The following is a 13,359-nucleotide window of genomic DNA, read 5'->3' as shown; positions in this document are numbered from 1 at the left end:
GAGTGCTCTGAAGTGTGTAAGCCTGATGATTCATTCACAAACCTGTACCCCTGGGGCAAATACTATATTTTAATAAAAATAATTAATAATAAAAAAAGATGTATCATGTACTTAAATCAACAGAAAGCTGAAGTGGCTAAGTTAATATTACACAAAGTAGTCATCAGAACAAGAACCATTACCAGGGATATAGATGGATATTTCATAATGACAAAGGGGTTGATTCATTAAAAGGACACAATAATGTACAATGTGTATATGCTGATTTTTAAAATATTAAGCACCCAGAACAAAAAGTGATAGAACTGAGAAAAGAAAGAGACAAATCTACAATTATAGTTGGACATTTCCATATTCCTTAGTAACTGACAGATCAATTAGACTGAAAATCAGCAAGGATACATAAAACTTAAATTATACTTTCAACCATCTTATCCTAGTTGACATTTATAGACCACCCCACGCAACTTTAGCAGGATACACGCCATTTTCAAGAGCAAATGGGATATTTTACCAAGACAGACTATATTCTGAGGCCATAAAAAAGGCTCATTAAACATAAAAAAATTACAAATCATACATAGTGTGTTCTCTAAACACAAAAGAGCTAAACTAGAAGTGAATAATAAACACCTGGAATATCCTCCAATATTTGGAATTTAAATAATATACTCTGAAATAATCCATGGTTTAAAGAAAAAAATCACATGAAAAACGAGAACAGAACATATCAAGATTGGTAGGGCCCAGCTAGAGTGGTGCTTAGAGATAAATATGTAACATTAAAATGCTTATTTTACAAAAAGAACGTCTAAAATTGGTTACCTAAGTTGTTAGATAAAGAAATTTTAAGAAGAGCGTATTAAATCTAAAGTAGACGGAAGCAAGAAAATAATAACAATAATAATAAAATAGAACAACTGTCAAACAGAGATCATCAATCACTACAAAACCTGGCTCTCTGGAAATACAAATAAAACTAGATCTGTTAAGACTGATAAAGAAAAAGGAGAGAAGAAATGAATGATGAATAGTAAGGAATAAAAGTGGACACAGCAATACAAATTCCACAGAGATTAGAAGGATCAAAGGAAATAATATGAACAACTTTATGGCACTAAATTCAATGATTTAGATAACTCAAGAACAGATCATCTGAACAGACCTACATCTGTTAAAGTTAATTTAATTCATACTTGAATATCTTTGCCCGAAGAAAACTTTAGGTCTAGGTGGCTTTACTGCTAAATCCTTTCAAATACTTAAAAGAAGTAAGTAGTAAGATACATAAAATTATTTTTTAAAAAAAAGATTTCATTTATTTACTTGACACAGAGAGAGAGAGTGCACAAGTAGGAGGAGTGGCAGGCACAGGGAGACTGAGAGGGAGAAGCCAGCCCCCCGCTGAGCAGAGAGCCTGACACGGGGCTTGATCCCACTAGGCTGAGATCATGACCTGAACCTAAGGCAGAAACTTAACTGCCTCAGCCACCCAGGCATCCCTGAACAAAAATTCTTGTGGAAAAAGACAACAGGGGACACTAGTCTACCAATTTTATTTGGTTAGCATTACCCTGACCCTAAAGCTAGACAAATATATTTCAAGAAAAAAAAACAAAAACCAAAAAGCACAATAATATATTTTTGGAATAGACACACAAAAATTTTTTGCAAGGCAACTTCAGCAATACATAAAAAAATTAATACATCGTGACCAAGTGAGGTTAATCCCAGGAATTAAAGGTTGCTTCAACATTCAATCAGTATAATGCATTATATTAACACGTTGACCAAGAAAGAGAAAGCACATGACCATATTAGAACGTGAAAAAGGGAAGTGACAAAATTCAACACTTCAGTCATGATTTTAAAAATCTCAATAAACCAGGAATATAAGGAACTTCCCCAACTTGACAAAAAGCCTGTACAAAAAAAACATATATTGGGACACTTGGGTGGCTCAGTCGGTTAAGCGTGTGCCTTTGGCTCAGATGGTGATCCCAAGGTCCTGGGATCAAGCCCCACAATGTGCTGCTGTTCAGTGGGAAGTCTGCTTCTTCCTCTTCCTCTGCTCCTTCCCCTGCTTGTGCGCTCTCTGTCTCACTCTCTCTCTCTCTTACATAAATAAGTAAAATCTTTAAAAACAAACAAAATATAGCTAACCAACTAGAATACTTTCAATTTAGAGTTTTTGAACCCATTATTTTATACCCACCCATTTATATTCTCCTTAATTTCCCTCTGTAAAAGGTAATACTCTGTAATTCAGTATAGTGGTATGAGAAACATGGTACATGAATACATAAGCTTATGTAAATGTTATCTATTAAAATTGACAGGATAACATACTTACTATCTTTAATTACAAAATACTATAAGCGCAATGTAATAACCTTCAAGATACAGAAAAAGAGAAAGTTAAAGTTACCACTGATGTAACTCAGCAGTCTCTTCTTTGCCACTTACACTCACAAACACATTCAGAACATCAGCCTGTTTATGTAACAAGAATAGTATCACAGTCCGTGCTGTTTTGAATCTTGCTTTTTTTTCATTAAAATTATTTCGTGGATATATCTCTAAGTCAGTATATATTGATTTACCCCATTATTTTTTGATAAGTCCACAAGTTTGCTGCATCTTAGAGTATGTAAATTAGAGAATTAAAGCCTACAAAAAAGCTTGGCATCTTCAGTATTTCTGCCTCACTTTACCTATCTATAAGAAATTGCAATAGCCCAAAATATTTTATACAGAAATTAAAGTAGATTTCATTGTCTTATTTTTTTTTTAAAGATTTTATTTATTTATTTGACAGAGCGAGATCACAAGCAGGCAGAGAGGCAGGCAGAGAGAGAGGAGGAAGCAGGCTCCCCGCTGAGCAGAGAGCCCGATGCGGGCCTCGATTCCAGGACCCTGAGATCATGACCTGAGCCGAAGGCAGCGGCCTAACCCACTGAGCCACCCAGGCGCCCCTCATTGTCTTATTAAAGGGTATCTGATCTAAACAAGAACCAGCTAGAACGAAATATGTTACAATAAATTTATATACTGAACTGTTTAATTCAGAACATTTCAAACTGCATTATATTTTAAAATGTACTACATTTCCACCCTCATTACAGTGTGGTATAAAACATCCCTAGAAACCTCTTTTCCTGGCAGATAAATCAGAGAAAGAATATCATGATATAAGCTGAAAAATGAGGCCAAGCTTATAAATCCCTTAATACTATTCATAAAATCTTTGACTACATAGTTAGTGGATTCAGTAATTTTTCAAAGGAAAAAGCAAACTGACTTTATGGGGCTTATTTTGTAATTGCCTAAAAAGTATTTTCCTAGAAGGAAAAATAAAACCTTTATTTTTGAAGTATCCTAGACTACACAGCCATACAGAATTTATTTCTTTTAGGTAGATCGAGTTAATTATTTAAAGAAAAAAGAAAAATTTTATAGAAATCTTGTAGAAATAATCAACTTGAACCTAAAAACATACACAAGTGCTCTCTATACAAACAAAAAAAGCAAGCCTCAGACCTTCAAACTATGCAAGATTTTCTTCATTTTCAAAGTGCTAGCATAAGCAATTACTAATGTCTGAAGAGTTTTCCACTGTCCTGGTCATACAGATGTGTTTCTGTTCATTCCTTCATTTCAAGCACAAACTATTTCTCTAAATGCTGAAAAACTTCAAATCACATATAAGGATTTTAAGAATAAGGCTAAATCTTTCTTTTTTCCCTCAAATATTTGTTTAAATTCCAATTAGTTAACAAACAGTGTAATTAGCTTCAGGTTTAGAATTCAGATAAATTGTTTGAAACTTAAACATTACACAATCCCTTCAGTTTATGTCTATTAAGGTTATAAGTAATGTAACAAGGTAATGGTACTTGTAGTTTATGTAGTTCACTATTCTCCAACTTCTTTAAATAAACTTGCCCTAAAAGATTAAGCTGATTATGTAAGTTAGCATATTATTTTTCATTCACATTAAAATTTGGAAAAATACGTGCAGTGCTATAGGCATACAAAGACAGTTCATTTAATTTATATCTAAGGGAACTAAGGACTGATTCCTATTACTATACATTTAATAGCATATTTTTTTAAACTTTGCTGTACCAAATTAGATCCATTTTTAATATTTAAGTTCTCATTCCTATATGCCACAGATATTCACAAATTTGCATTTCTATGAAAACTAATGTCAGCCATTAGGAATAGCAACTGAAGAACTGGTCTGTCTCCACCTGTAATCTGAGAAGTATGGGGTATTTTGGCAACTATTCAACATCATTTCATTCAGCCAGAATACCTATTCATGCATTCACAAAATTCAAATGCTAAGTGCTCAATTCAACAAGCAAGTATTAGTAAGTTACTACCTGTAGAACTCTGTGCTTGGAATAAAAAGAACAGAGCATGCTTCTCTGTCTCAGTATTCCTCACCTCACAGGAGATAAATTCACCATCTCCCTTTTACTTGTCTGACTTTGTTCAATCAGTAACAAGCGATACTTCCCTGAATATGCCTCATATCTTCCCTCTGCCCTTATTCTGGTCTCACCCTCCATCATATGTCACCTTACTACTAAAGAAACCTTCTAAGTGGAGTCCTTGCTTCTACTCTGGATCCCCCTATAACTGACATTCTACAGAGCAACCAAAATAATTTCATTTAAAAATATGTCAAATCCTTTTCCACCCCCTCACTTTAAATCTGGGGGTGTCTTCGGGCTTAAAATGAGATTCTTGGAGGCAACATATAGATGGGTTTTGTTTTTTTATCCATTCTGATACCCTGTGTCTTTTGATTGGGGCATTTAGCCCAACCTGTACCCCTGGGGATAAAAATATATGTTTATAAAAAATAAAAAATTTTAAAAAAATTGTCAAATCAAGCAGAGGTCATGACCTCCAGAGTCTGCAAACACTGCCACACTCTTTTCCAGTCTATATGAGTTGTTCTAGAGAATCTCAGCCTCAATGGCACTTCCTTTAAAAAAAGAAAAGTCCTTGTATATTCTGTTTTATTTTGCCCATGGGATTCCATTTATTCTGATCAAAATTCCACCGGCATTCTTCAAAGAGCTGGAACAAATAATCCTAAAATTTGTATGGAATCAGAAGAGACCCCGAATCACTAAGGAAATGTTGAAAAACAAAAATAAAGCTGGCGGCATCACCTTACCTGATTTCAAGCTTTGTTACAAAGCTGTGATGACCAAGACAGCATGGTACTGGCATAAAAACAGACACATAGACCAGTGGATCAGAGTAGAGAGCCCAGATATGGACTCTCAACTCTATGGTCAATTAATTTTTGACAAAACAGGGAAAAATATACAGTGGAAAAAAGACAGTCTCTTCAATAAATGGTGCTGGGAAAACTGGACAGCTATATGTAGAAGAATGAAACTTGACTATTCTCTTACACCGTACACAAAGATAAACTCAAAATGGATAAAAGACCTCAATATGAGACAGGAATCCATCAGAATCCTAGAGGAGAACATAGGCAGTAATCTCTTTGATATCAGCCACAGCAACTTCTTTCAAGATATGTCTCCAAAGGCAAAGGAAACAAAAGCGAAAATAAACTTCTGGGACTTCATCAAAATCAAAAGCTTCTGCATTTATCCCCTATTCTTACTGAAGTCTTGTGCCTCTCAATCTGCAGGCTGATGCTTTTATCCATTTTAGAAAATCCTTCTACTTTTTTCCTCTAAGACTCTTCTTCAGTTCCTTTCCACAGCTTTGTTTAGTCTGATTTCACTGTGTATCAGATTTTTTTTATAATCATTGCTTAATTCCTGCTTTCTGACATTATGATTTGTGATTTCCTCATCCAAACTTTTGTCACTGATATTTTTTCAGTTTTATGTATGTATATGTATATGTATCATTTGCTTTAGGTATCGTCTCAAATCCTTCTGCAGTTTCTGAGTACTGCCAACCCACTTTTTATCTCTGATTGTTTTTACTAAATTCTTATAACTCTACATTGAGCATTTTTAAAGATTTTATTTATTTATTCAACAGACACTGATCACAAGTAGGCAGAGAGGCAGGCAGAAAGAGAGGAGGAAGCAGGCTCCCCGCTAAGCAGAGAGCCCGATGTGGGGCTCGATCCCAGGACTCTGGGATCATGACCTGAGCCGAAGGCAGAGGCTTTAACCCACTGAGCCACCCAGGCGCCCCAAACAATGAGCACATTTTTAAAGCAAGACCATACTGCTTTTCTTTTCCTGAAGCTAAGGAAGAAGTGTATAAATCTTGTGTTCATTTGGGTAATTCTTCCTTGAAGCATGTTCACTTGCCTCTTCCAAATGTTTTTCTCTTTGTTCCAGTTGTGACATGTAGACCTTTTTCCTTTATTACTCATCTTTAAATGGGGCCATTTCCTGCTGAAGCAAAAGTGGGGAGAGCCCAGGAAGAAACAAGTTGGTTTGAAAGAAATTTCTATCCCAAGTATTTGCTGGTACCTGCTCACCAAACTCTCTACCACTTTTTCAGGTAGGGATGGGTCCCTCTACTCTGCTCTTTCAGACACACTCTCCAAGATGCTCGCCCGTGGTTTCAACTTCCGCTGAGGATCTGCAGTAGACCTCTCTCACTCAGGGCCATTCTCTGCCTTTCCAAAAGGACATCCGCAGCCTCGGAGGAGCCTTTCAGAATGCTGATACTTGGAGTGACTACTCAGAAGGCTCTCCCTGTCCCAACGACTTCCCAACAGTTCCAAGTGTTCATCACTGCTTTCAACTGGGGGGAGCAGAATTTTATTTTAGAAGATCTTGTTTTCTATTCTTTATTGTTGTTTTCTTTAGTTAGAAGAATATTCTATCTTTATATAAGAGTTGTGATAAAAAAAAGAGTTGTGATGAGTACTAGGTACCATATGGAAGTATTGAATCATACTTTAAACTAATATTACACTGGATGAGGGACGCCTGGGTGGCTCAGTTGGTTAAGCAGCTGCCTTTGGCTCAGGTCATGATCCCAGCGTCCTGGGATCGAGTCCCACATCGGGCTCCTTGCTCCGCAGGAAGCCTGCTTCTCCCTCTGACTCTGCCTTCCACTCTATCTGCCTGTGCTCGCTCTCACTCTCTCTCTGACAAATAAATAAATAAAATCTTTAAAAAAAAATATTACACTGGATGATAACGTGAATTCAAATAAAAACTTAAAAAAAAAAAGAAATGTATGGGAAAGGGCTTGTTCTTAACTAAATGAAACTACACTATGAATAATTTCTTTCTTTTCTATTTTTAAAGATTTTATTTGTCAAAGAAAGAGAGAGAGAGTGTGTGTGTGAGTGCACAAGCAGGGGGAGCAGCAGAGGGAGAAGCAGACTCCCCACTGAGCAGAGAGCCTGAAATGGGGCTTGATCCCAGCACCCTGGGATCATGACCTAAGCTGAAGACAGCTGCTTAACTGACTGAGCCCCTCAGGCATGCCTATATTTTGTCTTTCAAATAATATCATCTGTCATTAAGATATAAGTATTTGTAAACATGTGCAGAAACATATGGGAAGAGCTATACTATTTATCTCACCAAAACTACATTGTGTATGAACTGTTGCTCAAATCACATCTTCTTTTATTAAGATGTCTGTTTGTAAAGTTAAGTGCAGCAGTATATAGGAATAGCCCTGTGCTTACCTCATTGAAGTTTCGCTGTGTATAATGTGTCTTTCAAGTAATATCTTCTTCATTAAGATATAATATACAATACACACATATACCACCCACACGTTATTAAAAAAAAGAGAGTTTCTATAATTAATTAAGTTTTAAGTAAATTTTCTGGATTGTATAGGAATGGCTTGTTTTCACACAGTATGAACGGAATTTAAACTTTATAATGATCCGGTTAACTAGATCAATGTAGACAGTGCAGATAAATGTGTCTTTAATAATTTACACTAATCAAATGAACCAAATCTCCTTTCCATTTTGGGCTATACAGAAGGTCTAGGAATAACTTTCTACTGAGGGCATCTTCCTTCTAACCTACGATTGAGGAACAACCCATGCCTGCGTGGGTTCAGGGAAGGTTCAAACTTCTCTACATTATTCATGCACAACCTGAGTAAATGAATTAGATATTGCTGAACACTGTAATCATTTGAAAAGAACACACAGCAGCATTGGTTTGGCAGGGACTGATTTAGGGTCTGCACTTCCTGTTTCTTTACATCTTTACTTTCTTTACTTCTGTCCTGGTCCTGTGTCCTAGCTAGGTTCTGACTCTGCCATGTAGGTCTGATTTTTGTGCTTTTCAAGTTGCATGAACTAGAACAGAGGCTCAGCATCAGTCCACTACTATTGTCTAAGATAAAGAGAAAGATGCAATGTAATGAGCAAATTTCATCTGCCATCTTTTCAGTTTGAGAAATGGTTGGGATAGTTTAAAAGACTAATTCCTAAAACTCAAATAACAAATTAGTAACTGCAAATTTTAATATATTTTTAAAAATTTTAGATGACCCTATTTGTTTGAAAAATCTGAAAGACTCAAAGTCAAGACTCAATATTAAATAAAATATCCTTTCAATTAGAGGAGATTCATGAAGATTATACAGATTAAAAGAGGATAAGAAACTACAAGAAAATAATACAAGAAATGCATATGGCAGTCTGTGACATAAAGTTTGTATATATTATTCGCAAAGGAGTTAACACTGCTTTTCAAACCTTTAATTCACTTGTGTTATGACAGATTAAATTTTATGGCCTGTATTAGTGAACTTCGGATATTAATAAAACGAAGAGGACAGAACTAAATGTGAGTTAGTCTTGGGCAAAAGAGGTAGAACAGAAATGGCTCGCAGCACCCAAGGAGCCATGAATCGTTAAGACCAAGCAGCCAAGCACCACAGGAATGTGCACCTCTCTGACAATGTTCACTTCGGTCCAGAAAGACATCATGGCAACAGTTACATACAGAATATGTACTGGTCTCTTTTCACAGTTTAATTTAAGTATTATCTTAAATTTCATTTAAGTATCAACTTAAGTATCATCATAAAAATAGATTTATGATCTAATGGATCCCACAGTCTAGCTGGAGTTAAGTAAAAGCAATAAAGACAATATAGAATCAAGTATATCAGAAAGTGATATGTGCTATCAAATAACCAAGAAGTATTACCCTAGTAAATCTACTTAGTAATAATCTAGTGGCTCTATATAGTATTTTCTCTTTAATAGGAGTCTATATAAACTTTATGAAAATCTATATATGAACAGTTATTCTGTTTATTACAAGATCATATTTCATGTCCTCTGAAGCCAGAAATAAGGTAATTCACTAACTGCAGCAACTACAGAATAACATTATGTTTAAAACTTCAGAAATGTCCATTCTTGGCTAATAGGAACCACATTTTAGAACCAATATTAAGCTATTTGCTGTCATCTTCTATGTATCTGAAATTTATTTTTAACTCAACAAAATTTTCAATTATATGACAAAAAAGATCACTATATTTTATAAAGTATGACACATATGTATCATGTTTTATGTTATTTTTTTCATGCATGTATCTTCCAAATCAACTTGGCAGAGCATTTGGGCAACAGTCTACAAATTTAAAAGGAAAATGAAATCACATTAAGATGCAGTCTTAAAATAGCTGAACTGAGGATTAGTATTTAATTGAGAGGCTTCTGACTTTGCCATGATTTTGAAATAAAGCAGAACTTTTTAAACTTGCTTTTCCAGATATTTTAACCATGTGGCAAGTTTCATTTTGCTCCTGTTGCTGTATTTATCCATTATATTTTTAGGCTAATAGAACTGAAAACTTATCTTCACTGCATAAACAAAATCAAATAAAAAAGCCTTTAGACATTACTAAATCCTGAAGGGTATTTGAGAAATTTGAGATCAGATTCTATATTTAATAAGTGTGTCCAGAAAAACTAGGCCTCTCTGACAAAATATAGAGGTAAAGAATAAAAAGCCTAACTGCAGATGTAGAAGATGAGGAGAGTCAGTAATCTGGAATGTTCTGGCTGAAGGTAATAATAGCTTTTCTCAACTGCACTATTTTTACAAAATGGTGGTTTTTGGAAGTATATTAATCTTAATCCCATTTATTAATTCAAAAGATAGTTACTGAGTACCTACCACATGTTATGCACTCTTCCAGATGCCTCAGAGACATTAATGAATAAAAGAGATTTATGACCTAATGAATCTTACACTTTTTCTGGAGGGAAAATAAAAGCAATAAAGACAACAAATGAGCAAGTATATTGGGAAGGGATACGTGCTGTAAAATACACAGGAAGTACTACCTTAGTAAATCCAGTCAGCATTCCTCTAGATCTATACAGTATTTTCTCTTTAATAGGAATCTATAGAATTTTATAAATTTCACTATTTATTTATTTTGTATCTAATCTAGGAAATATATAAAGTATGGTGAACACTACATAGTGTATGGTATTTCTTCTTTTAAAAATTAATTTATCAGAAATTTGATAAAATCAGACTGGTAGTTCTATCAAAGATAGAGAATTTTATTACCCATAGAAAACACAGATTATTATTATTATTATTATTTTAAAGATTTCACTTATTTACTTGAGAGAGAGAGAGCACAAGAATTTACCCAGTGAGGGGAAAGGGAGAAGCAGAGGCCCCACAGAGCAAGGAGTCTAATGTGGAGCTTAATCCCAGACTCCCAGAGTATGACCTGAGTGGAAGGCAGATGCTTAACCAACTGAGCCACCCAGGTACCCCAAAAACAGCAGACTAAAAATGACATTTACATGGTCTCCATATTAGGTCTGACCAGTGACAGATAATAAGCTAAGAGAGAAGACACAAAACCATTCTAAATCCACAGCTAACATGTAGGTTCATCCCTGGGTATCCCTCTAGTTCTTATTGGAAGAGTTTTGAAAAAGACCAGTTTTTAACTTTAACCTTTACAAAATTACAGAACTAACCAAAATCTGTAGAGGCCACTTGTCAGAGATATGTTTACCAAATTATGCAGAGCACCTAAATGATCATTGTTCATTGAACTGAAGCTACATACAGGCTTCCCAAACTCGAACTTTCATTTGGGTTTTAGGATGACGGACTGGCTTTCTGCAATATGCCATTTATAGGGGTTGGGTAGATGACATCTGAGCCTGTCGTACTGGTCACTAACATCAATTTGAAAGACCTCAGGAATTTAGCTCTGTATATGATTTCATGGTAACAAATTAACCCAACTCTTCATGTCTCAAATATGAATATCATTTCTCTGAATAATACAAGTCATCTTCTGGGGTGCCTGCATGGCACAGTGGGTTAAGACTCTGCCTTTGGCTCAGGTCATGGTCTCAGGGTCCTGGGATCGAGTCCCACATCAGGCTCTCTGCTCAGCAGGGAGCCTGCTTTCTTCCCTCTCTCTGCCTGCCTCTCTACCTACTTGTGATCTCTGTCAAATAAATAAACTAAATCTTTAAAAAAAATACAAGTCATTTTCCATTTTCTGTGATCCTACTGCCATGACAGAACTCATGACTGAGCTATTTCAAACTCTAAAAATGGGTTTAATATACATGATAGGTACAGCACGATAGTGGCCAAAAAAGGGTAATAATTGTGATGGCCTAAAATTAATTAAAACGATAATCCAGTAAAAATTCAACCATTTCTTTGGACTATGTGGGTTGGTGTCTTCTACTGTAACATCCTCAGGCCCAAATCTAGCCCTGATGCATAAAATATACATCAGGACGTGGTTGCAAAGATTGCTGGGAGACCACTCTGTAACCAACTGGATACAAACTCTTCAATAACTGCACCCAAGGACAGAGTTTACACTTTGCCTCTACAGACGCGATTAATAACAATGCAGGGCAGTGGCAGTTCTCTTCTCCCCATTTCCTGAGCCTGTATCTTGAATAAGAATACATGAAAGAGAAAAACATTTTCCTGGGTATTCTCATGTGTGTAGTTTGAGGGACTCTGGTAAGGAGAGTGTAGTGCCTCCTGGATCAAGATCTGGGAGTGGTTTGTCCTCAGATTATATGAGCTATTTTAATCATTTTTTTTTAAAGTTTCCCCAGTTTTCAATAGTATCTCCTCTCTTCTCCATTTATGTCAAGACCTGAAAAATGATTATTCATAAAGTGGCTAATATCCAGGTCATCTCTAGTCAGCCTCAAAAATGAGGCCCCTCTTGGCAATGGCACGAGTTTGAATGGTTAAGAGGTATCAGTGGCAGCGAAAGGAGACCCACACATAGTAAGTCTGCGCACACAGGTGGATGGCGAACTCACCTTGGCAAGCTCCAGTGCGGATGTTGGGGATAAAGCCCCGTCTGCAGGGCTGAGGCTGGGCAGGACACATCTCACAGGGGTGGCCCCAGGCCCGTCCAATGGTGGCACAGCACAGAGTCTTAGTGCAGACAATGCCTGTCAGCTGCCCTTGGCACATCTGGTTGTTGACCTGAGTGAAACAAGGGCCTGTCCTGTAATCTGGAATGTGAAAGAAGACAGAAAGACAGGTTTTATGACCATGTACCCATCTTATACCAGTAGCTCCAAATACATAAAACAGAGGCGATTTCTTCTGACTCAAGTATCTAAAGACAAAAGGCTGGAAAGTTTCATTTTGAAAATTCCTAATTTTTCAATCATGAGGACTGCATTAGGAGACTTCAATGCACTTTACTACGGACATAGTAAACGGGTGGCTCAAGGGCTGTGTCTGGGACACAGATGTGTTTTCTTGGCCTGAATCATGTTCTGAGAATTTAAATTAGTAGCCAACATTTTTAAATTGGGAAATTTCACATGAAATTTCTATTTCTGGCTTTTCTTGCAAAGTTGGGAGGTCTGGCCATCCTAGGCCTGCCATTCTACACAGTGTGGGGGAGAGAAGTGTGTCCTCCTCTCGGACCCCAGGCCCCAGCCAACGCACATCCAGCAGTCTTCTCTCACTGACATCTGTCACCTGAACACTGCTGGCACCTGCTCGCCAGACTCCCTCTTTACCTAGCCAAGATTTTCTTTCCTGACTGCATGGACACGAGATTGGAAAATCAGAAGAGAACCAATAATGGTATACCCTTCCATATCACAAATATATCAGAGCAGTCTAGTATATCTGTAAACATTAAGTCCTAACAAATTGATTTTTGTGTCCGTGTCAGTCTGTTTAGTTTGGCGTGTAGTTCAGGAAGACTAGGAAGATTCTGGCAATAAGGCACACTCTCACGGATTCTTTCTAGGTAAGTTATTATTATATAATCTCTGTACTATAAAAGACTTTACCATTGTCCAACTGATGAAAACATCAGCAAATGCTAAATAGGAAGACTTCTATGGATATTAAAGAT

The 13,359-nt window shown here is 36.4% G+C and overlaps 1 protein-coding gene across 1 annotated transcript in view; it reads right to left on the bottom strand.

Moving 5' to 3' along the window:
* The window catches only part of FBN2 (fibrillin 2), a 247,344-nt gene that overhangs the window by 165,440 nt on the left and 68,545 nt on the right, over positions 1-13,359 (bottom strand). The window contains exon 6 of the mRNA XM_044228355.1: positions 12,299-12,496. Within this exon, the coding sequence (XP_044084290.1) occupies positions 12,299-12,496 (198 nt within the window). The remainder of the gene's footprint in view (positions 1-12,298; positions 12,497-13,359) is intronic.

The sequence above is a fragment of the Neovison vison genome, chromosome 1, assembly GCF_020171115.1.
Source record: "Neovison vison isolate M4711 chromosome 1, ASM_NN_V1, whole genome shotgun sequence".
Classification (NCBI taxonomy): Eukaryota; Metazoa; Chordata; class Mammalia; order Carnivora; family Mustelidae; genus Neogale; species Neogale vison.
Note: the sequence above shows the minus strand (reverse complement) of the source record. Positions and strands in the feature narration are given on the sequence as shown.